We start from the raw sequence: 23,994 nt of genomic DNA, 5'->3' as shown, positions 1-23,994 counted from the left end.
AAGCATTTCAGAAGCTGAAAGGCTTTTTGCAATCTGCACCTTTGCTGGCACATTACGATCCAAAGAAGCCGGTGCGACTGGCGGTTGATTCGTCGTCTTTTGGATTAGGAGCTGCGTTGTCACACATTTCTGAGGATGGCGAAGAGAAGCCGATAGCTTTTGCCTCCCGTACTCTTTCCTCGACTGAACAGAACTATTCAATGATTGAAAAGAAGGCCTTGGCAATTATCTTTGGTGTAAAAAAGTTTCACCAGTACCTGTTTGGTCGACGATTTACTTTGCTGACAGATCATAAACCCCTAACCTACATCCTTGGTCCAAAACGTGGGATTCCAGTCCTTGCCGCGTCTCGCCTACAGCGATGGTCCATTCGAATGGCAGCCTACACTTATGACATTGAATATCGTGCGTCTAAGAACCATGGAAATGCAGACGCATTGTCTCGCTTGCCTAGGAAAACCATTAAAGAAGCTGACGAAAGGTCGATAGAGGGAGATCAAGTCAACAAAGTTCGAATTGAAGGTACACCAGTTACAGCAACCAGAATCAGAGTGGCTACAAGAACTGATCCCGTTCTGTCACGTGTCTTACATTACGTATTGCATGGTTGGCCAGCAGAAGAGAATACGCCAGAGGAACTTAGATTTTATCGCGCCAAACGTGAAGAGTTTACAGTTGAGGATGGTTGTTTGTTGCGTGGTACAAGAGTAGTGATACCCTCTAGATATCGACAGGAAGTGCTGTCTGAATTACATTTTAACCACCCAGGAATGGTGCGAATGAAGTCTTTGGCACGATTGCATGTCTGGTGGCCAAACCTGGACGGTGACATCGAACAGACCGTGAGAGATTGCAATGATTGTCAAGCCAACCGTTGTAGGGCGCCTTTTAAGGTGGTCAACCCATGGATCTGGCCTACTCGCCCGTGGCAGCGTTTACATGTCGATTTTGCTGGACCATTCAATGGAGGAATGTTTCTTATAGTGGCTGATGCCAAGTCTAAGTGGATAGAAGTGATTCAAATGTCCTCCACCAGTGCCTGCGCCACAATTGGAGCTCTACGCGGCTTGTTTGCTACGCAGGGCTTGCTAGAGGAGATAGTGGCCGACAAGGTCCGCAGTTTGTCGCAGGAGAAATGAAATAGTTCTTAACTTCCAACGGTATTCGCCTGTGTTTGTCGTCACCATATCATCCTGCATCTGATGGTGAAGCTGAACGTGCAGTTCGGACATGCCATGAGAGTCATAAAGAATGAACCGGGTACCCAAACGCAGAAATTGGCTCGATTCCTTTTGAGCTTCCGAACCACGCCCCATACCGCCACTGGGTGTCCACCAGCAGAAATTTTGATGGGTCGCAGATTGAGAACAAGGCTTGAGTTGCTTAGACCCGACTTGTCTGCACAGATGGAACAAAAGTCGAGAAGGATAAATCCCATGGTCCGACGCGGTTTTGAGATTGGTGAACCTGTCATGGTGAAGGATTATCGCAATCGTGGATCCGCTTGGACTAAGGGGGTTGTTCAAGATCGACTGGGTCCGGTCACATACCGAGTGAAAGTTGAAAAGTTGCTCTGGAAAAGACATGTCGATCAGTTTCGAGAACTAGCTAGCTCAAAGGTAGCTGATGTTGAGCCGAATAGCTGTGAATTACCAGAGATCGATTTGCCTGAGAAGGAAGATGCAAGTGTGTGTTCCAAATCAAGACCTATCGCCCCAATAACAGTCTATGCCGAATGAGAAGTCTACCCAGCCCTCGGTTGAAGTGGCATCACCTGGACAGAGTTTTACACTAGAAGAAGATGTTACGGATAATACTGTTCCTGAAGAGCCCAGACGTCCTTCAACTAGAATTCGATCGAAACCGAAACGTTTAATTGAAGAGATGTGGTTGAACATTAAACTCTCAGTAGAACACTCTCAATTACGGCAATTACACGTTTTGGAATAGTTTTCGCTTCGTTTTCTTTCGCCTTGCTTATTTTGCTGTTAATTTAATTTGTAGTTTAAGCGGGAGGAGATGTTATAGGGTTAATGAACCAGGGTTTAATTAATGTTATAGTGTTAATGAATTAGGATTTAAATAATAGGAACCATCACTAGGTGTAAGATATGACATGAGAGGTCCCAGAGAGTAAACATACTTAGCTAAGTTGCATGCATATTGAGGTTGTGATATATTGTATAACTGTAGTTTAGGTAGTGATTATTAAAGTTCGCTCGGCCGTTTTTAACCAAGGATTGGCGTCACTTTTCTGCAGTAAGACACAACAACTCGAAAGCGATAACATGTCCAGTTTAAGAACAAGACGTCAACAACAGAAATGCACGTGAGTGAATCAGATAGGACATACACCAAATGCAACCAAAAGGTTGGTATTATGGAAACGACAAAAACCCTATGAAATTTTATTTGTTTTTACTGCAAAGGAAAGTCATACTCAGTAGTCACATGTTTGTTACGGCAAGATGTACCTGTGGAGCTGGTAGTCTGTATCCAGTTTCCACTCGCTTGATAACCTTGGAAAAATGATAAGAATTGTAGCTAATAAGATTTACTTTACAAAGTCACAATGTAATACATATGTGTTATTGACCAGGCGTGTGGTCAAGATGGCTGGATATTGGCCCAGTTCTTTTTATTTTTTTATTTGCGTTTTTATGGACCCAGACGAAGTTGAGGTCCATAAAAACCCAAACAAAGAACGAGGCTAATGTCCAGGCTTCTTGACCGAACAAGCCTAATCAATAGAAGATTTAATATAGAAGAGAAAGATTTCCCTTCGTTAAGAATTAAGAATGACTTGTTCATTTTAAGAGCCTAGAAAGAAAGACAACTGTTTGTAGTACGGTAAACTCATAAAAGTCGTTTATGTTTTGTTTTGACTGTTCTGTGCTGCTTTTTGCGACTCCACCGCTGACACTGTCCAAAAATTACGAACTTTTGTCAATAAGAACTTGCCGCTGTTATGAACCGATCATCTCTCTTTAAGGCTCTTTTCTGCACAGTTAATAAAAATATTCGCTATTAAGCGGGATCACTTACATCGAAATTGTCCCAATTCCAGTAAGGTCTGTCACAATATGACATGATCTCCCACATTAGAATGCCAAAGCTCCAAACATCACTGGCTGAACTGAATGTCCGATGCTGAAGTGCCTCTGGGGCTGTCCAACGAACTGGAATCTTGCCCCCCTTAAGAGTAATTGAAACAAAGACATGTATTTTAAAAGTATGTAGGTCACGTGTTTTCACTAAAACTCTATACCTTCGCTTTGTACTCGCCTCTAACAAAGGGTGTTAGAAAAGGTACATAAGATTAACAGGAAACTTGATCAGCGGGAACAAAGTGGGACCGCACCTTTTGAGTCACTTCTTTCACATCACACCTAGCCTTCAGATGAACCTTCGGAACATAGTCAAATAATGGCGGCTGCGAAATCTCGAATGGAACGGTCCAAATACAAACAGTTCTGTCTCTCGTAACGGATTGGAAGTTGGCAGGTTAGGTGAGAAAATCACAATGTACCAGGAAATGGAAGCAATGAAATGAAAAATTTGATCTCAGTGGCACTTTTCAGTCTTAAATCTGAGGAAGTCTTTCACTTCAACAGAAGGCAAACAAAGAAGAGCGTGGAATATTGCCAGCCTCAGTGATTGGCATAAATTACACATAAGAAAGGCAAGAGTGTGAAAAAGGAAAAGGGGATCGTCTCTGTCATCATTTTTTACGTGACACTATCATAAACGTTAGCTTATATCTTAACGTAATTGTCGATTTAAGTCAAAAATTACTTGTGTCGTATATTCAGCTTGTGCTTCATCGTGGTCAGCCAGTTCTCTTGAAAGGCCAAAATCTGATACTTTACACAAAATGTTTTCACCCACAAGGACATTGCGAGCGGCCAGATCCTAAATTAAGACAAACATAGTAACAACTTTTTAATACTCAATCAGTTTTTAGCTATAACAGAAAAATTCAAAACATATCAATGTAGAATAACCCCACATGCGTTTGGATCTTGAAGAATAACGCCCTTAAATTCGTCACTTTTACATAAAAGATATCTCCCTGAAACTGAAGCTAACTAACGATCCTGGGAAGAACGCTGATCTCACTCTTCTGTGGCGCGTGTTTCCTGCTACAACTGTTGTCTTATGAGAATTAAATATTTGGGTGTTTCTCCTCTTTGATGCGAAAGTTTCAGTCACCGGGTTTTTATGTTTTCCTTCCTCTAAATAAATTAACTGATTCCAAACTTCAAACCCAATTGGAAACAATGGCCGAACAACCACGTATTGTTTTGAACCAATGCTAAGATCCACAAGTGTAAAGGTAAATGTCAACTATATTAACGATGAAAATAAAATATGAAGATAACATATACCCTATGAATGAAATTTAATTCTGACAGGTACTTCATTCCGTGAGCCACACCTCTTGCCATTCCAACCAACTGAAGGCTCGTCAGCTGACCATTTCGGTCCTATGGAGAAATCAGAAGAACCGTTATTCGTTTAACCCTCCAAGTCTTACGATGAGTGGGATCTAATTTCTCAGCTTTATTGCTGAATCAAACATTAGTTTAATGAGAATAACGAACACATCACAAACTTAAGAATTTCCTGATTGTCATACAAAATTTCCTTGTCAGTACCATAGGAAACGTAAAAGGAGCAGTATGGAGGACAAGCATATAGATGTAAGAATGAAAGGATTTAGATAAAACGCACGATTGACAATAATAATAATAATAATAATAATAATAATCACGATTTGATATTTATATTGCGCAAATCAACATTGGGATATGATCAAATGCGCATTACAATGTTTTGTGAAGACTAATTTTAGCAGATACCCCCAATTTCAGTAAACAGGCCAGGCCGCAACACCGGGGGCTACGTCCCCTACTCTTTGCGATAAGTACGTGGGTTCTTTAACGTCCCCTGCTAGCCAGTACAGAGAAGATTCAGGTGACGGGACCTTCGGTTTTTCGTTCTTATCCGAGAAGACTAGAATGTCTAACCATTTGCAGATATCATAGCAAAGGCAGCACATTTTCCTCAGTTATTTGAGTGTTAGTCCGGTCTGGGGCTCGAACCCACAACTAAGCAGATTAGCAGTAGGGTATTATTTCGGAAGTCTCTTAATAAATTTTATTTTGCATAGTGTAGTGAGTGTAGATTAGAGTTAGCCAAAGTCATATCTTAAGCTATTTTCGTTTTTATTCTGCCTATATTTTTATCATTGAAACAGGAACCCTTTGATAACAGTACTCAAGTACTGAGGGACTACCCTGTATAAATATTCCTTATTATTATCACTATTAATACTATTATTACTTTTAGAAAACTACAACTACAGTCAAAAGGTGTTTATAACACAAAATGAGCAGTTACAAGCGTAAGCCACCCAAGCGATCTTTTTTTGTACTGTCTATTGATTAAGTTTGAGTTGTTGTTATTAGCTATTGTAACGGTTGTTTTTGTTCTTTACGGGAGAAAATTCTTAAACCCTCGCCAGACGAGGTCAAATACCAATTTCTTTTTGTTATCTATTGCTAACGAAACACCACTAAGCGTAAAGAAAACTAGATGTAAATAAGAAACCTTTAAAAAGTGATCCAATGACCCACTTTCCAGGAATTCTGTTAGAATCATCATTGGTCTACCTAAAAGCAGAGAAATTAATTCAACTTTAAAATCTTGAATCATTTTAAATAATAGTACGTCTTTCGTTTTAATGCAGACATAAAGTAGCTTCATGATTTGATTGTCGAGTCTTCAATACAGGTTACTCAGTTAACGTTCCCTACTCACTCTGCGTCACCACTCCGATGAGGCGGATAACATTTGGATGATCAAACTGCCCCATAAGGGACGCCTCGGAAAGAAAATCTTTTTGATTTTTCTCGCTGGAACCAGGCTGGTATGAAGAGAAAGAAACATCATTTCAGAAAAATAGTGCATTTAATGTGGGATCATAACATTTTTTAACTATATTGGACGTATGAATCTCGCCTTCTCTATGAGATGAAGTATCGCATTCAAGAGGTCTAAATCGTGAGTGCAAAGTTACGCGTCTCCTCCAAAAAATTTGCTGAGCTAGTCTGACTGTATGACATAAATCGTATCGAAGCAACACATGATTTAACTGACCCTTAAGACTTTCACAGCAACCACCTCTTTGCCTTCACGAGATTTTAATATTCCTTTGTAGACATCCGCAAACTCCCCTAAAGAAGAAAACAATAATTTAAAGCGATAAAATGTGACAAATATATATATATATGTATATAATTGAGAACGGGGTGGTCAACTGAAGATTTGGCTTGGCATTTAGTTAACCACCCCGTTCTCAATTATAACACGCTCTAGTTCACTATTGAGCGCTCTGAAAGCAGTTCTGCAGATCAACTTGTTATATATGTATTATTATATATTAAAAACTGGATCATTGGATAATGCAATTCAAGACTTTTTATTGGCTTAGCCATTATGGTATATGAGCCAATATACCATAATCTAATATCTGTACATTGTAGCATCCGGTTTCTACTTACAAAATAAAGTCAAGAAGGTTTGTCTAATATCTTGGGGGCGTTTTTTTAATAAAATAATTATTCCACTCGCGCTTGTTGGATACGAGATGATTATAGCCAACTTGGCGCTACGCGCCTCGTTGGCTATCTATCATTTCATGTCCAACGCGCGCAAAAGCTAAAGATGATCACTTGTAGGTATCAACATATCTACCTGATCCGATAACTCCTTCGAGTTTAATGTCTCTTCTTTTTCGTTCAGTCGCGAATGATGTCAAAAGTTCTTGCAAGTCGATGTAGTTATTAGGGTTGATATAGGTTCGCTGGTCTTGGGGATTCGTGGTTTGAAGTTCACTTCCTAATGATGGAAAATTTTAGCTTCTCAATTACGATATTTAACTTAAGAAAGCAGTCGTATCTATGTATAAATGACAGACACTGCATATAATTGATCACAGAAGACGTTTAAATGTGGCAAATAAATCAGTGCTTCACTGGGCTGCGACTCGTGTGCCACTTTTTCATTCTTACCAAATTTTGACGTCCTCAGTTAACTATAACTAAAGAGACGCAAGGCATCTTGGAATCTATTTGTACAGCGAGTAACGTAGCTAAACAGATTGCAGCCTTCGTGATATAACGCTAGTAAACTTGTACTGGTAATCACATAATTTCGAGCGCAATTTGGAATAAATATGCACGAGTACATTTTTTCAAAGACTAACAAAATGAGCCTGTAGGGCGAGGGCAATTTGTGGTCTTTGAAAAAATTTACAAGTGCTTATTTATTCAAAATTGTACGAGAAAAATCATGCGATTATGTATCAATAATATACATGAAAAAATACAAGGTAGCTGTCATAATTATGCAGAAGAAAACCGCACGCATTACGTGCGAAAATAATTTATTCAAACCCCGCAAATGACATTGCCCTTGACATTGAGATTGACCGATCATTCTGACCAATCAGAATGTCTGGTTTGTTACTTTCTTTGCACTGAATTAACCCTCTTCTGCACTGAATTAACTCTCTTCTGCACTGAATTACCTGAAAACCGCCTTTATCTTAACCATTCATAACTGCGTAATTTTTTAATTTATGTTATCAATACTGATACTGATGTATGTACCTTGCTGAAGGGCTTCCATATAAGCTTGCTCTACACTCTTTTTACTTTTCCTATTTAAGAACACATAGATGTATCACATCATACTTCAGATAGAGACGGTGCCTTCATTAGACCAAATTCAGACCCGATCTCGAGGTAAATTAAAAACACCTTTTTGCAAGACTCACCTTCTACGAGATACAACGCAGACAATAATGACCACTACCAGAATGATAAGCAACAGTGCTCCTGCTCCTCCAGCTATGAAAGCAATAAGCTGCAATTTCTTCGAGTTGTCTGTAACCATTCAATCACAAAAGCAGTTAATCGCTCAATCATTGGGTAAAATGATCAATGAAGCATTTACGAGAGAACTTTCATCAGGAAACATTTCTCGATAGAGTTACTTCATAATAGGTCGGTTTTCAGATTGTTAACTGTTTATTCGTTGATTTCCTTTTTGCCAGTCATCTATCCGTAAAGTTTCTTCAATTCCATTCTTTATTTCTTTTGCCTAAGTAATTGTATTTGACCCTTGAGTAGGTGTACTGTGGTTCAGTACAGTATGTATGCATAAACTTGATTTAAGCACGAAGCCTGAAAGGTGGACTGCAAGCAGGCTGTGCGCTGCGGCTCGGGCAGCGACACCGCGAGAAACGAACGGGCGTCGCCGGCTAGTTCCAAACGTGGCCTCGTTGAAACTTTTTTGCCCCAACGTAGGGTAAACAAATTTGAAAATGCGTTTTTTTGGGTTCATTAGATTTTGATATAAAGTATCAAAAGTAATTGAAGGAAGTCGACAAGAAGACAACAACATGATCTACCCGCGAGTTCAATCATGTTCATGTGATAGGTAGATCGATTAAACAATGCCGGATTTACCAACCGTTTCTTAAAGTAAACGTCCTCGTGCCAGCTGGTCCCCTTCCGTGGCCGTTTATGGCAAATACCTGAGAATAAAAGGCGAGAAATCATGTGAAAGTTTTCTCAAACTATTTTTAAGACACCGTTTACGACATTTACGCGAAATAGCGAGTGACCTTTACTGGTGAACTTGGACTAACCAAACCAGTCGATCGTATATAGCACTACTATGTTTGATGGTACAATTTAGAATTCTTAGGAATCAAGCCATTACTGACAGTTCCTTAATAAAGATCCCGATAATACAAATAATTCTTAGCAAGGTTCATCATTCGGTCAACTGTACAGGTTTCGTACAAATACTACAAACACTTTGTTCAATTCCTCCTTTCCCCAAGTTTCTATTCTCGACCAGTTAGAACGTTAACCTACCTTGAATTGGTAAGTCTTTCCTGCCTTTAAATCAAACTTCATTTCTGCTGTTTTCGTCTGACGAGTCATGGTATCTGATGTATCATTCGCATTAATGTATGTCACGTCGTACACCTTAATAACTCCATTTTTTTTCTCTAGTGTCCAGGAGACAACGACAGTTGTTTTCGGTTGTTTAATGGACACTTCCGGTATACCTGGAACTAGTTTGTCCAACAGATGAGAACGAAGTTTTAGTTTGTCAGTTAAAGCTTCAAACTTTCTGAATGACTAACCCAAAGACTCTTTTCCGTCAAATGCAAACAACGCTAAAACTAAAGTGAGTAAATCAAATGGACTCACATTGGATACAGTTGAAAAATGAATATTTCTTAGACCTCTGAAGAAAAAAAACCACAGGTAGCATAACATTACAAACATAATAAAATAGAGGGCAAAATTACTGAATGCTGATTGGTCAATAAGGAGGGTATTTTTTCTTAATTTTGCTTGAGAAGAGGGAAAAATTACTAGCTCGTGATTGGTACTCAGGTTGCCTGGCAACAGCTTATGCTATCGAAAAGTTGTTGCTGAAGATTTTCGGTAACAATGGCGTCTCGTTTCGAGATAGTTGACAAAGAATATATCGAAGAATTAAAAGACAAGAGTGAAAACGAAAACACGAGGAAAAGCGCGGAGTACTGTAAGAACGTCTTTAAAAAGTGGGCGAATGAAAGAAACTTCCAAGCAAATTTAGAAGAATACGAGAGCGATGTCCTTGACCGAACACTGGCGCAGTTTTATGCCGAGTTACGAGAAGAAAACGGGGATGAATATGTGTCCAACTGCTTGAAAGTAATCCAGGCATCACTGGAGAGATATCTAAAATCAAAAGCCTATCCAAAGTCTTGGTATCTTTGTACAAAAATTGAATTTCATTCAGCTCATTCGTGCGTTTGTGGCCATTGATTCTCTGACGGTGAACTTTAAATGGCTTCCTATGACTGATTACTGAAGAGCGCATTCAGAAATTCAGTAATTTTCCCCTCAATTTCATTAACAAGTAATCGCAATGGGTTCTCGTAAAATTAAGGATTAATATCACTTGTGTTTTCAGAAGTTGCTGAAATTGCCCGAGTCGCGAAGCGACGAGGGCAATTTCAGCAACTTCTGAAAACACAAGTGATATTAATCCTTAATTTTACTGGGCCCCATGCAATTACCTATACATATGTGATGTTGAAAAAAACCAACATCTTCAGAAGTCACAGTTACGCCACACTTTTTTGTGATGAAAATAATGCTTGAAAACATCAAAACATTGGTCCATCAAGACTAATGTACATAGATACTTTGAACAAGCATTCACAAAGTTTCAGTCGGAGTCGCCAAGCCTTTTTCCTGGTGATATTTAGTTAATGACATACCTGATCCATTAGTCCTTACGATAATTGTCTCGAAGAATCCTTCCAATTTATGTTTACTTTTAGAAACCTCGCTCACTCTATTTCTGGCATAGATTTTGAGAGTGTAGTTTATAAATGAAGACAGGTTTCCGACGATGACTTGAGTTGTGTTTAATTTCACCATAGATGGTAAGAAAATGACGTCACTCCCGCAAGCTTTATCCACCACACAATTGTTTTCGTCATCACTGTCACATGGCTTACGGCAGTCAACATCATACCACACCTGGGTGTGATCACCAGTAACTTCTGGGGGGTCCCATTGTAACCCTAATGTACTTTGGTTAACGAAGGTTGTGTGGCCATTCCTTGGAGTTGATGGTAAAACTAAAAAAAGCACACACCCCCAGTTTGAGATGGTTAGAAAATAAAAGAATCGTTCTATCTCTTTTTCAGGAAATCAAACGTTACTCCGATTGACTGCAAATTATATCTATCAGTGCTTAGGACCGATGCAACAAAATGAAAACGAGTTTGTTGGATTTTTCTCGAAATCTGCTTTATCACCCCATTATTTTCCATTAGTAACACTTTTCATTTTAGGTGATATTCATGTTCCAGGCGGCTTATAAAGAGGGAGCGATATTTGGTAAACATACATGAAGGGGGTAAAAAATCTTCAGAGGACGCCGAAATTTGCAGTAGTGAACAGGGAATTTCGAAATATCGCGGTCAAGAAACGGAAGCCACAAAGCGTTCTGTATGATCAATGTGCTAACAATTTAGCATCCACAACGGTGCTACTTTTGAATGATTAAATTTTAGTGTTTTTCAATTGCTTAAATGGGGGAAGAGATATTACTTAGAACTGTACACGTAAGAGTAAAGATCTCTTTACAAGATCCCAAATAAGTGCGGGTGAACAATATCATTGACGTATTAGTATATCGGGTAATCATAGCTTAATCAAGAGTACAATTAAAAGGAGTAAAACACTGTTCAGGAAACATAAGACTGTTCAGATGTACTTGTGGCATGTTTGTCCTTACCTGTGCAATTAAGGCCACTCTGGTCGTTGTATTTCCCCTTGAGACAGTCTAACGAGCAAATACCAGAAGAATGTACTTTGACAAATAAACCAATTACTTAATTAACAACGGTCGGAACATGTAACCTTGGGCTAATTTAACGAGCTTCGACAATTTTGATTGAATGTCAGTCAGAGTGTTTTTCTGTGAAAAAAATATAATTACAGTTTGTAAAGAATCTCGGAGTTACTGGGAGAGTTTCTGGGTATATAAAAATTTCTGATAAAGCAATTTTGAAATAATGCAAGGTTTAGAAAGAAAAGTCAAGGAAACGAAAGAAAAGTATCCATGAGGAAATTTATCAAAAAAAAAAATTGAATTTTTTCACAAGTGAGTCTTTCGGGGCGGTCATGAGAAGTAACTGAAAGTGAATGTTTGAAACTTTTAATGCCTGTCCAGAATTATGGCTTCATGGTTTACAGACACTAATTCAGTGAACAATTTATCGAGGAACAAGAATACGAAAAAACGAAAAAGAAAACTCAAGTTTCTGAATGGTTTTCGACCACAGTTCATTCCGCTAATTCGGCTGCAGATTATCAACATTGTGAGCAGCTATCCCTCTTTGTCACCTAGTGCTGTTATTTATCAAGTGGTGGTCAATTCCATATCTCTAGCAGCAGCGTCAATCAGACACCGACCTTAGCTACTCCAGAAACTGAGATAAAGTCCATAAAGAGGTACAAAAGACTAAAAGTACTCGATTGCGATATTGGATAATTAATATTGAATCAGATAAAATTTCGGAACCTTTATTCCCCCACGCCTAATCATTTCATATTAACATTGCCCACTTGAGAACCTGTATGCAATATCACTTTATTCTGGGAGTTTTTTCTCATTCAAACGTAAATAAGAGTTTTTCATCAAACAAAAGCCCTATCAACTAAAGAGTCTCAGAGTAAATAGAAATATGGAATTTGAGTTTATTACAGCTATTCATATTTCAAATGATCACCAATTTGTAAAAAGAAATATCTGAATGGTTTGCTCGACCTGATCCGATCCACTACAACTGCATGATGCAGTTAATAGAACGACATATGATGTACCTTTGCATTCTCCCCCACTATTCTCCATGTCCTCTCTGCATATACATCTTCCCTTCAGTGAACTGATGGTCCATACTCCATCGCTTCGGCAGTTCACTGTTAGATTACCTTGATTGTATAAGGCATTTGTAACACAGCTACCTACAACTAGCTCAGAGCTATTTGCTGGAGCCATGGAGCGTGGAAACGAAACCAAGCCACTAACAACGGTATATTCTGGGCAGAAGAAATAATTGACAACAACAGAATAAATGACGCTGCAAGAGCCCTTGTCGTGAAAAGCCAGAACGATGTACTTTCCTTTCACTTCAACAGCAACAGTTTTCATGACTTTGGCATTGATGCCAAGGATCGGCGAAGTTATTTCAGTAATCCTTTCATAAGTGGCATTGTTTTTGAAAGGGTCAGGTACCGTTGAATTGCCGGACTGATGCACGTAAAATTCGAAATGTTCTCTACAGAAATCATCTCCACCAAGTACTGTGCAGTTTCTTAAACTATACTGAAGAGTAATATCAACTTTTTGAACTTTGTTTGGGACTGTGATGGGATTACTTCTCAGCCAGGAATCTGGTTGTTGCTCAGTGATCTTACAGCACGTGTATCTTTCATTCAAAGATGCATCTTTTGACGGAGTCCACTGTTTAGAAACAATAATAAAGTAACAACATCTTAATAAGAAATTTCTTAGAGATCGATTTCGAGACAAAAACTAGCGATAAAAAAGCACGACGTTTCGACCTCTCCGAGGTCTTTTTCAAGTGAGTAAAAGTTTTGTAATTTAGCATAAAAATGTAGGAAAATTTGAAATGGGTAAAAATGTGGCGAACGCTAAAATGTTATAACATATGTAAGAAAGTGCTAAAAATATCTATGAAGTAAAAAAAAACAATGGAATGATAATAACAAAAACTATTTTCAACAAATGATTTGGCGCGAATTGAATCGCACCTTTGTTTAGTGTTGGTTTGAGTTCTTTGATAAAAAAAAAACCAAACATTTGAAAAATTAAGACAGTCAGATTTTTTCTGACACTTTCTTAAGATTCTAAAAACTTGTGCGATGACGTCTGGCTCCATATCATGCTGCTCTCTGAGGTAGTTTCCGATTGCCAATCCTTTGCGTTCCTCAATTCGTTGGTGAAGGTATCGGCACGTGTAGCCGACATAGCCTCCTGCATCGCACAGGCCACACTGAAATGAATACACCATGCACTGTTTACACACAAGAGGCGGCTTGTCTTCCCTGACCTTAATTTCATCCTTTATCTTTCTTTTTTTTGTGTAAACCGGGCTAATATGGCTTCTGGCGGTTTTTGTAAACTCAAGGGTTCCTGGAGTTCAGGCAGAGTTTTGTACTATGCAAACTTTGTGGCTAATACACAGATACTTTTACTTTCTGGTGATGTAGAGCTAAATCCTGGATGGCGAGGCATATCTTTGCGAGTGAAATCAACCGTGGCTCAAATAATTTCAGTATAGCACAATTGAATGTTCGAAGCTTGAGGAATAAGATGGATGAAATCAAGCTATTACTTAAAGTGTGTCGTTTCGACATTTTAACAATTACCGAAACCTTTTTAGACACGAGAATATCCAACAAGCAACTACATGTAGATAACTATAAGATTATTAGAAGGGACAGGAAAACGGTACAGGATGGAGGTGGCTGCTTGATTTACATTGCGAGCCATATTTGTTATTCAAGGCTCAAATCCCTAGAGCCTCCTGATGTTGAATTAATCTGGATCAAAATTATGCATAATTCGTCTGCGTTGATATTAGGAAATTGCTATCGACCTCCTTCTGACTTCCAGTTCTACGGACGATTTTATGATTGTCTGGAGAAAGTGTGGCTTAGGCACAAGAATGTGGTGCTTGTCGGCGATTTTAATTCGGACTATTTTCGTAGCTACAAGGGTGTTACATCATACGCCGGTAGAAGATTACAAGATAATTATACTCCAGCAATTTAGCTATAGCGTAATGAACGATAGGAACCAGCCAACAAGAGTTACAAGTGACACGCAAACACTGATTGACTTGGTTATTACCAGCAAGCCAGAGATTATTAAGGGAGCTATTAAAACAACTGAGTTGGGAATCTCAGATCATAAGCTGGTTCTTGCTACAATATGGTCCAAAACAAAAAGGCCGCCTCCAAAGATAGTCAGAGCCCGCACCTTCAAAATATTTGATCAAGCTGCTTTTAAAGATATCTATCAGGTGCATGAGCCTTACAGGGAAGTTAAAATTAGGAACGTCTCGGTACCTTGGATAACACCGCAAATACGGCACTTGATAAATAAACGTTTCAAAATGCTTAAAATGGCACAACGCCTGGGTGATCCAAATCTGTGGGCTGAGTATCAGGAGCTGCGGAATAGAGCGACAAGGGAAGTGAGGCTCTCTAAGAACAAATACTACTTGGAATTGTTAAATGAAGTGAAGGATTGTAAATCCTACTGGAGACTGGTAAAAAATGCGACAAATGGTAAATCGATTACCCCGATATTAGGGATCAGGAGTGCGGATGGAAAAGTTGTCACCTCCGATCTGAACAAAGCGAACATAATCTGATCTGAACAAAATGAACATTTCTCAACTACAGGCCAAAAACTGGCCAACGAATTGCCGAATGCCAACTTGACTCAAAGTAACGTTCATGTATCTACCGTCGCGACTTGTGTTATGAACATAAATTTATCGCAGGAGTTATTGTTAGTTCGATGGCTAAGTTGAGAGCCGATAAAGCCTCTGGGCCCGACAGAGTTGCTCCAAAACCTTTAAAGTTTGCTGGTGACTCAATTATTCCATCTTTGTTGTCTGTTTTTCAAATAAGCGCCACCTACAACAGTGTACCGGCTACTTGGAAGGCTGCAAACATCTCAGCTCTCTATAAAAGTGATGATGAAACTGTTAAGCAAAATTACAGGCCTATTTCGCTATTAAGTGTACCAGGAAAACTGATGGAGTCTATGGTGGCGTCAACTATTGCCATGCATGTCACTGAACAAGGACTTGGGAACCCTCACCAGTGGGCGTATAAAAAAGGTCATTCCACCGAGCTGTTGTTAGTGAAGATAACGGATGACTGGAGACAAGCGATCGACAAGAAACATGTTGTAGGCGTGGTTTTTGTAGACTTTCGTAAGGCGTTTGACGCTATTCCCCACTCCATTCTGCTCCAAAAACTTCAGAGTCTTGGTGTAGCTGGGGACTTATGGTGTTGGATAAGGGATTACCTCTCTGGAAGAACGCAAGTAACGACGATTAATGGGTGTCAATCTCAAGCTATGCCAGTTACTTTTGGTGTACCTCAAGGGTCGGTGCTGGGCCCTATCCTGTTTTCCATCTTCTGTAATGATCTGCCCAATATCACTGAGGGAATAGATGGTGACCCACAGCTTCACATGTACGCAGACGATGCCACCGTCTATGTCTCGGCTCCGACCTCTGATCTGGTGGCTTCCAAGTTGAATGAAGTCCTAGCAAGGCTATATACATGGTGTTGCGAGAACTATCTCACTCCACATCCCACCAAGACGGAATATATATTGCTTGGTGGACGCGGACAATTTACTGGGCAAAAACAAGCTATTAAAATGGGTAAGTATGTTATCGAGGAGGTTGTTTCTACAAGATGCCTAGGTGTTCAGATAGATAATGCTCTTAAATGGGATCATCATGTATCGGAATTAGCGAAGTCATATACGTAGAAGTTGAATTTACTTAAATCCTTGTTTTCCTGCTTAAACTGACAAGAACTGATTTCTACTTTAAGGCTATTCTGCCGTCTGTGACATATGGTATGTTAGTTTGGGGCTCTTGTGGTCGAGGGTTTTTCTCAATCTTAGAATCTATACACGTTAGAGCGGCGAAAATAATATTTAACTTGGATTGGTGTACTCCAAGCAAGGAGGTTCTTGCCACAGTAATATGGAATACCTTAGAGATTATGTATGAGAAACGATTACTAATCTTAACGAATCAGGCTTATTATCATCTTTTACCATGTCCTATGAACCGTCGCTTTTAAAAGTATGTAAGTAGTCACGACCTCAGGAGGAAAATGAGATTTAAGTTACCGAGACCTAAGACCGATATGGTCAAGAAATCAGGCTCATACAAGTCAATTACTCGGTGGAACGCTCTGGAAAATCAAATGAGATCAATTCAAGACGCTGACGCTTTCAAAAAGTCACTCAAGTGTATTTTTAAGACACGTATATTATAATGATGTACTATGTAGAACTTTTATTGTTGTAAATATGTAGAAATCTTACATTAGCCTTCTTATAATTAGTTAGGAATTTAGTTTTATTGTTTGTACACGACCACATCAGCTTTCGCCGAGTTTTTTTTTTTTTTTATCGTGTTTAAATAAATGCTGTTGTTGTTGTTGCTGTTAATATCTGCATTGATCTTCCGAATGAGGTCAGCAAGCTGTCTACGTATTGCATTCGCAGATTTCTGATCTTTGAAGGGCAACACGATTCTGATTGGAGCTTCCCTTTAATCAGACACCTGGGTACGTGAATACTCGGACATTTTTGATTCAATGAATTGGCGGATGGTATACTGCACAAGGTTATATGGATAGCGCAGTCGGGAGAAGGTCTCTTTAAGACGTTCACACTCCTCACGGCTTAAACAAAAATGTCACTGACAGTGTGTTCGTTGACGGACAGGAGCTTTAGCTTTTCGTCCAACCATTTAGTAAGTTTATAATTATATGTTCCTGTGGCTGCTAGTATCGGACGCAGGCTAACTTCTTCTTGTGGGCTTTTGGAAGATCGCAAAGATGTGCGAGTCCAGACCCCACTTTGACTACTGAGTCAGAGATCTTTTTGGGTAGGATCCTTTGCACAGCCGAGGACAATTCCTTCTCCTTTTAAAGTAATGGATGGTAAAACTTTAGAGGTCTTCCTCGTGCTTTCGGTCTCTCAAGGATTACTAGCGAGAATTTTGTCTCGTAATTAATGGATGATTCTTTCAACAGACGTAGATAGTCTGATTTATCTATTACAACCGAGCCGGAGCCCTTAGCAGGCTTTGTGATAACAATGTCATCTCTCTTCTTGAGCTCACTTATCGCTCTCAACATTGCTTTCGGTGGTCATGGACTCTTGCGTTTGCTCATAGTTAATCGAACTATGGTTTGCTGTAATAAGCGGAATAGATCTTAGGGTTGATGCCGCTTATTCTTTTTCGCCGCTGTCGTTGAGATTCGGTTCTAGTTTCCGATAAGCCTTCTCGACGGTTGTGTGGATTTCCCTCGATGATATTCATTGTGATAGAACAAAGTTAAGCCTTCTACGTAAGACTAGCTTTTGGAAGAAGGACAGCCTGTACGAAGAGAGCAGCATGATATGGAGCCAGATGACATCGCACAAAGTTTTAGAATCTTAAGAAAGTGTCAGAATAAATTTGACTGTCTTATTTTTGATATGTTTTTTTATCAAAGAACTCAAACCAACACCAAACAAAAAGTGCGATTCAATTTGCGCCAAATTATTTGTTTAGAGGAGTATTTCTTGTTATTAGTATTCTATTGTGTTTTTTTTTTCTTTTTTTTTTCACCTCATAAGTATTTTTTGCACTTTCTTACATATTTTATCACATTTCAGCGTTCGCCACATGTTTACCCATTTCAACTTTTTCTACATTTTCATGCTAAATTTGAAAACTTTTACTCACTTAAAAAAGACCTCGGAGAGGTCGAAACGTCGTGCTTTTTTATCGCTGATAACATTTAAAGACTAGCAAAAACTAACGATAAAAACCGACGTTTCGGTGTCATCATGACGCCATTGTCAAGGAGAAATAAAAAATGAAGTTTGTGGCAAGGTGTAACACTAAATTAGCATAAATATGTTACGAGCTAATTAAACAAATACTTTTGCGCGAATGGAATCGCTTTGCACGTTCAGAGTGGGTTTTAAGTCTCTGATGAAAAGCATTTCGTTCACCAAACAGTCGAACTTGTTACTACACTTTTTCAGAATGCTAAAACGTTTCAGTAGGTCTTTCGGGACTTCGCTGTGCCGTTCGTGGTAGTGTTTATATATTGAAGATGCCTTTCGTTTATGTCCATCCACGCGTGTGTGTAAGTGTCCGCGTGTATAGCCCACATAACCCGCATCACACAGGTCACATTGAAATTGATAAACGACGCGTTGTTGGTTGACAATCTGTGGCTTGATTTCTCGTACTTTAAGATCTTGGCCAACTTTGCGGCTAACAAATACTGGCTGGACAGTTGTCTGCACCTTCATGCTAAGATTCTTGAGCTCTTTCTTATGGATATTGGTTCTTTGGGCGTCTGTGTGGGCTGCGTACCAACAATTCTTGATTGTAAGAAGGTGTTAATGGTAGAATTTACCAGGCGCTCTGGGTATTTAAGCCGTGCGAAAACTTTCTTTAGGCGATCACACTCATCAGAGAAATGGGCCCAGGAGGAAGATAATCGGTGTGCGCGATCCAGCATAGTTTTCAGCAAGCTCCGTTTGTAGCGATTGTCTACATGGCTTTGGTAGTGTAATAGTAGAAACCAACAAACACGGGCCTACTATTACACTACCAAAGCCATGTAGACAGTCGCTACAAACGGAGCTTGCTGAAAACTATGCTGGATCGCGCACACCGATTATCTTCCTCCTGGGCCCATTTCTCTGATGAGTGTGATCGCCTAAAGAAAGTTTTCGCACGGCTTAAATACCCATAGCGCCTGGTAAATTCTACCATTAACACCTTCTTACAATCAAGAATTGTTGGTACGCAGCCCACACAGACGCCCAAAGAACCAATATCCATTGTTCGTGTGGTCATACCTTTCAAAGATCAAGAATCAGCAAATTATGTTAAGAAAGAGCTCAAGAATCTTAGCATGAAGGTGCAGACAACTGTCCAGCCAGTATTTGTTAGCCGCAAAGTTGGCCAAGATCTTAAAGTACGAGAAATCAAGCCACAGATTGTCAACCAACAACGCGTCGTTTATCAATTTCAATGTGACCTGTGTGATGCGGGTTATGTGGGCTATACACGCGGACACTTACACACACGCGTGGATGGACATAAACGAAAGGCATCTTCAATATATAAACACTACCACGAACGGCACAGCGAAGTCCCGAAAGACCTACTGAAACGTTTTAGCATTCTGAAAAAGTGTAGTAACAAGTTCGATTGTTTGGTGAACGAAATGCTTTTCATCAGAGACTTAAAACCCACTCTGAACGTGCAAAGCGATTCAATTCGCGCAAAAGTATTTGTTTAATTAGCTCGTAACATATTTATGCTAATTTAGTGTTACACCTTGCCACAAACTTCATTTTTTATTTCTCCTTGACAATGGCGTCATGATGACACCGAAAGGTCGGTTTTTCGTTAGTTTTTGCTAGTCTTTGCATTTCTAAATCTTTATTGATAAGATAACATTTAAAGCCAACATTTCTGCAAGATACCTAATCTAGGAAGACGCACGAGTATCAAAGTATTTATGATAAATGCGACACTCAAGATGGTTTTAATATTATTTATTAGCAAAAAAACCATACCCCAGTAGGTGTTCCTGTTATTTTCCAATCTTTCCATTCTTTGCCGATCGGCCTTGTTTGCAAATCATCTGTAAATAAAATACTGCAGTTACAAAATAAAAGTGCACCAATATTAATCATAACCAGAAGCCACTCACTAAGAAACGATCTCCGCATTCTCGGGTAATCGAGGAAGGATGTGGAGGTTCAAAAAAAAAAAAAACTTTAAAAAGAGACAGTAATCCTTTTCGTACGGAGATATCTCATATCGCAACAGTGATAGGGTCTACGCTGGTATATAACCTTCACAGTGTGCTCACATGGACCGTGCTATATCTTTCCTTTAGTCGCCCCAAAAACTATTCTTTTACGCTATTCCTCTATGCAAAATGAGCTGGAAATGGACAGTTCTGGCCTGATGGTCGATAAGTTAAAATGGCTTGCATCAGATCTTGGTTTATTGGAATGTGTGTTGAAGTTCAGGGTCATCTTTAAAGCCCTTGCTAAAATTTTAGTCAAGAGAGGTTTCACAAGAAAAACTGAGTTCTACTTCCATACCGATGACAACGACGATAGCGATTGATTATATAACAAAAACAAGAGTGAATCATATTTACGTTTATCTCCCCTTATCATCCACAAGTAAGATAAATGAGTTAGTCGATTCCTAAATGTAAGGGCAATTTTCAACTGAGTTTCCTAAAACGATCTGATTTTATATTCACTTGTTTTACTTCGCTCAGTGATTAATCCAGAAAGCTCACGTCACCCCCGTAACTAATCAGATTGAAAGTGAAGACCGATCACAACTTCGTCACTCGTATTTTCCGGTGTTTCAGAGAGCATGCTCGTTTGCACAGCTCAAAAGCATGTTTCTTTTCGCAAAGTATGGTTAGTGTTTCCCTCCGATTAAGCTAGCACATTGCATGATTTATCAAGAAAAGCTATTCAGTCAACTGAACAAGACACTAACTCTTAGAGTGAAGCGACCAAAAGTATTACTGAAAAGATAATAAGAACTACTTACCCTAAAAAAAATTTTAAAATAGGAAAATAAATAGACCTAAAAAGCACTGTTATAAGGGTGTAAAATTCTTGTATCTTCCTTAATGAATATTTCGAACTTCTGAAGTATACAGGCAAGGTGTCACCTGTAATCAATAGTTAAGAGCGCCCCTTTTTTCTGTCAATCTAGCCTACAGTGCAGGCGTCTTATTAGGACGAGTTAACTTTAAGAGGCACGCGATCGTTTATTCAACCGGCCATGTTTGATTTGGAGTAAGGGTCGACGGTAGGGGGAGGGGGCGGGAAGGAGCGAAAAGACTCAATCCCCTATTCCCACCCCCTTCTTTATTTTTCTCTGTCGCTCACCCCTTAGTGCAAATTTCTTTCTCTCCCCAGCCTTCAGCTCCCATTAAACTCAAGATGAGCCTTTATCTGACTTAATCCGTTTCGGTGAGATTCTTTCGTCGGTTTGCGTCGAATATCTTTAATTTTTGTGCTGACAGCCAGGCTTCTCTTTGACTTTCACTGGACTCTTCTCCTCTTATCTTTCTCCACCCACAGTCTAATTTTAAACGCAGAGAAATAGCAAAGATCTCCACGGTCGAATTCAGTTCGAAAATAGGTTTTTGTAACTAACTCGCCAGTGTTTTAATATTTCACCAAGTTTTTTCTTGGAAACTTCAGCCAAAAAAATGCTTAGTTTGACATGAAGGAAAAACAACAAAATTTAAAGAAAGAAAATGGCCCTCGAAAGTCTAACGTATGTTTTAATGACTTCTCCGTTCTCATACCTTTATCAGTCCTTGAAAAGGCCACAACTTGAAATAAAAGGAATAGAGATCGCATTCGGTGATCCATGTGCCTTGAGCTGTGCTTGTCACTAGAAAACAATCAAAATATTGTTTAAGCCTAATGAAGGGATAAAAAAGAGGTAAGGCAGCCATTGGCTAAATTGCAATGGGGTATTAAAAAGAAAAAGGGGGAGGCCCTACAGTTAAGCCGACCCCTGTGATCCAGTTCCTGTACATGTAGCTAGTTCATAGAAGGTTACCCCCCATGCGGCGAAAATTCGCCCATATCTCTGAGATTTTACACACTGGTAGCCATTTAAGGTTTTTTTTTTTAGGGGAAAGGAAATGTGTTGATCTTGCCCACGAGTAGTCTGTTAAGAATGACTAATTCATTTCTTATTTCGGCGAGAAGTATAAGGTAAAAGAAATGTAAAACTGTGGTCCAGCAGGACGATTAACTCAAATACTTGGGGACATTCTTAGCATCAACAATGCAGTTATTGTACGGTACACTGAAGAGAAACTCGGTTTGAAGCAGAACTTTGTCTGGTCACGTCCGAATTGATGAATTACCATACAACTTTAAGAACATGTCAAGAATGTTTCCAGGCTCAAATCGCGAAAGAAATAAAAAAGTTCGGCCTCAACACCAAAATTAGACATGCTAATATAAAAAAAAAGGAGTGTATACGTTGAGGTGGTACTGATTCAAATAACGCTCTGTAACCAGACAGTAAAACATTCCATTTCACTCTCATTTTGTCTTGGTAATTAAAATGGAAAAAGTGAAATAATGATAATGGCAAATGCTAATAAAAGCTGTGGGTCACTTGCCCAATGCTGGCATTACAAAAGAATTTCAGGTTTTAATACGAAAAGACTGGCCACTCAGAATAGAGCAGCGATGACAATTTGACAGTCATTTGATGACCTCTTGTGACGCGACGGAAAAACATTGACATGGGGCTTCGTCAAAAGTTATTCAGTGATATGCTTGTCTATAATTTTTTGTCATTTTTTTCTCCTCATCTAGCGAAGGCCATGACGTGGCTTCCTCTTGTTTGTTTGTTTTTTTTTTCCTTTTTTTTTTCAAAGAAGGAAGGTCATAATTACGTATCCCCTTTGTATTATCATTAATTAGAGACCTAGTTTGACTTGTACCTACTGACTCACTTAATTAAGCATACTTTCACCGTCTGCAACTCAGCTCGCTGAAGCAAAATTTCGCTGGTAAAGAAAACGACTTAAATCAAACAAAATCTCGCAAAATAAATCTCTCCTATTGGAGTAATCAAAATACCACTAGAAGCCTTCACATTTTTAAGAAATCTTAAACCAGACGGATCGACTTTCTTACAAGGAAATGTTCTGAGACTTCAAAATGTTCGATGTTGTTCCCTGCGAAGAACCGTAATCTCTTCATTATAACTTAGAAAACGTCGAAGAATATGTATTACAGTTGTAAACGACAAATATCGTGCTATTCTAAGTTTGAACATAGTTCTTTTACAGAAGCGATCATAAAACTTCAAACGAGTAAACAATGAAACATAATGCCTCTTGGTTGACTCAATTAACTATCGTTGTTGAAGAATAACAATGTTCTCTAACAGAAAGTACACTTACCAGTTGCCAGCAATTAACTGATTGTTCCAAGTTGATCGGAGATTGATGAACGATCGAAAAGAATTTACCGTTATCACAGGTTGAGGACAAAATGACGTATCAGCTAAAGCTTCCGCGGTGGTTTAGAACGACAGTCGGCGAAAGGTCATGTGCATCAATGTTCGCCAAAGCGAGACTAAAATAATATATGCAGTTTATGTCATAGACGAAAGGGACTCAAGGTGAAGCGCTGGTGGTCTATCTTTTCGGCCGTCTTCACTAGAAAACTTAGTTCATGAGCTCTTTGTAGCTAATATTCGTGATAACTAATGTTTCTCAGCGGTTTTCAGAAACTAATATCAGTTCGGGTGACTTCGCAATTCAACCGTGACATAATTTGGTAATAATTCACATTTTCTCAAAACTGTTGCATCACATCACACTTAATGCACTTTAAAATTACTACCTACGCAACGGTCAACAAAAGACATTTTCAGGTCTAGTTGTCAAACCTAAAGAATGAATTCTGAATTCAAAGCTATTATAATTGTAAATTGTATTTATCTCGAGGTGACTGCAG

The 23,994-nt window shown here is 39.1% G+C and overlaps 1 protein-coding gene and 2 pseudogenes across 2 annotated transcripts in view; 2 read left to right on the top strand and 1 right to left on the bottom strand.

Moving 5' to 3' along the window:
• The window catches only part of LOC111334703 (ephrin type-B receptor 1-B), a 31,732-nt gene extending 8,018 nt beyond the window's left edge, over window positions 1-23,714 (bottom strand). The window contains exons 1-18 of the mRNA XM_022940521.2: window positions 23,436-23,714; window positions 21,810-21,898; window positions 20,035-20,102; window positions 12,477-13,116; window positions 11,386-11,433; window positions 10,358-10,723; window positions 8,952-9,154; window positions 8,542-8,605; window positions 7,844-7,952; window positions 7,677-7,726; window positions 6,760-6,903; window positions 6,163-6,239; window positions 5,824-5,929; window positions 5,614-5,675; window positions 4,389-4,487; window positions 3,796-3,912; window positions 3,046-3,195; window positions 2,475-2,519 (exon numbers count right to left, since the gene is read on the bottom strand). Of these exons, the coding sequence (XP_022796256.2) occupies window positions 2,475-2,519; window positions 3,046-3,195; window positions 3,796-3,912; window positions 4,389-4,487; window positions 5,614-5,675; window positions 5,824-5,929; window positions 6,163-6,239; window positions 6,760-6,903; window positions 7,677-7,726; window positions 7,844-7,952; window positions 8,542-8,605; window positions 8,952-9,154; window positions 10,358-10,723; window positions 11,386-11,433; window positions 12,477-13,116; window positions 20,035-20,102; window positions 21,810-21,876 (2,415 nt within the window). The 5' untranslated portion in view covers window positions 21,877-21,898; window positions 23,436-23,714. The remainder of the gene's footprint in view (window positions 1-2,474; window positions 2,520-3,045; window positions 3,196-3,795; window positions 3,913-4,388; window positions 4,488-5,613; window positions 5,676-5,823; window positions 5,930-6,162; window positions 6,240-6,759; window positions 6,904-7,676; window positions 7,727-7,843; window positions 7,953-8,541; window positions 8,606-8,951; window positions 9,155-10,357; window positions 10,724-11,385; window positions 11,434-12,476; window positions 13,117-20,034; window positions 20,103-21,809; window positions 21,899-23,435) is intronic.
• Window positions 1-23,994, top strand: part of LOC148725380 (uncharacterized) — a 55,343-nt pseudogene that overhangs the window by 23,601 nt on the left and 7,748 nt on the right. The gene's annotated exons all lie outside the window — the stretch shown is intronic.
• LOC148725381 (uncharacterized) lies at window positions 19,082-19,844 on the top strand (annotated as a pseudogene).

The sequence above is a fragment of the Stylophora pistillata genome, chromosome 8, assembly GCF_964205215.1.
Source record: "Stylophora pistillata chromosome 8, jaStyPist1.2, whole genome shotgun sequence".
Lineage (NCBI taxonomy): Eukaryota > Metazoa > Cnidaria > Anthozoa > Scleractinia > Pocilloporidae > Stylophora > Stylophora pistillata.
This window is presented reverse-complemented; position numbering and strand designations above follow the sequence as displayed.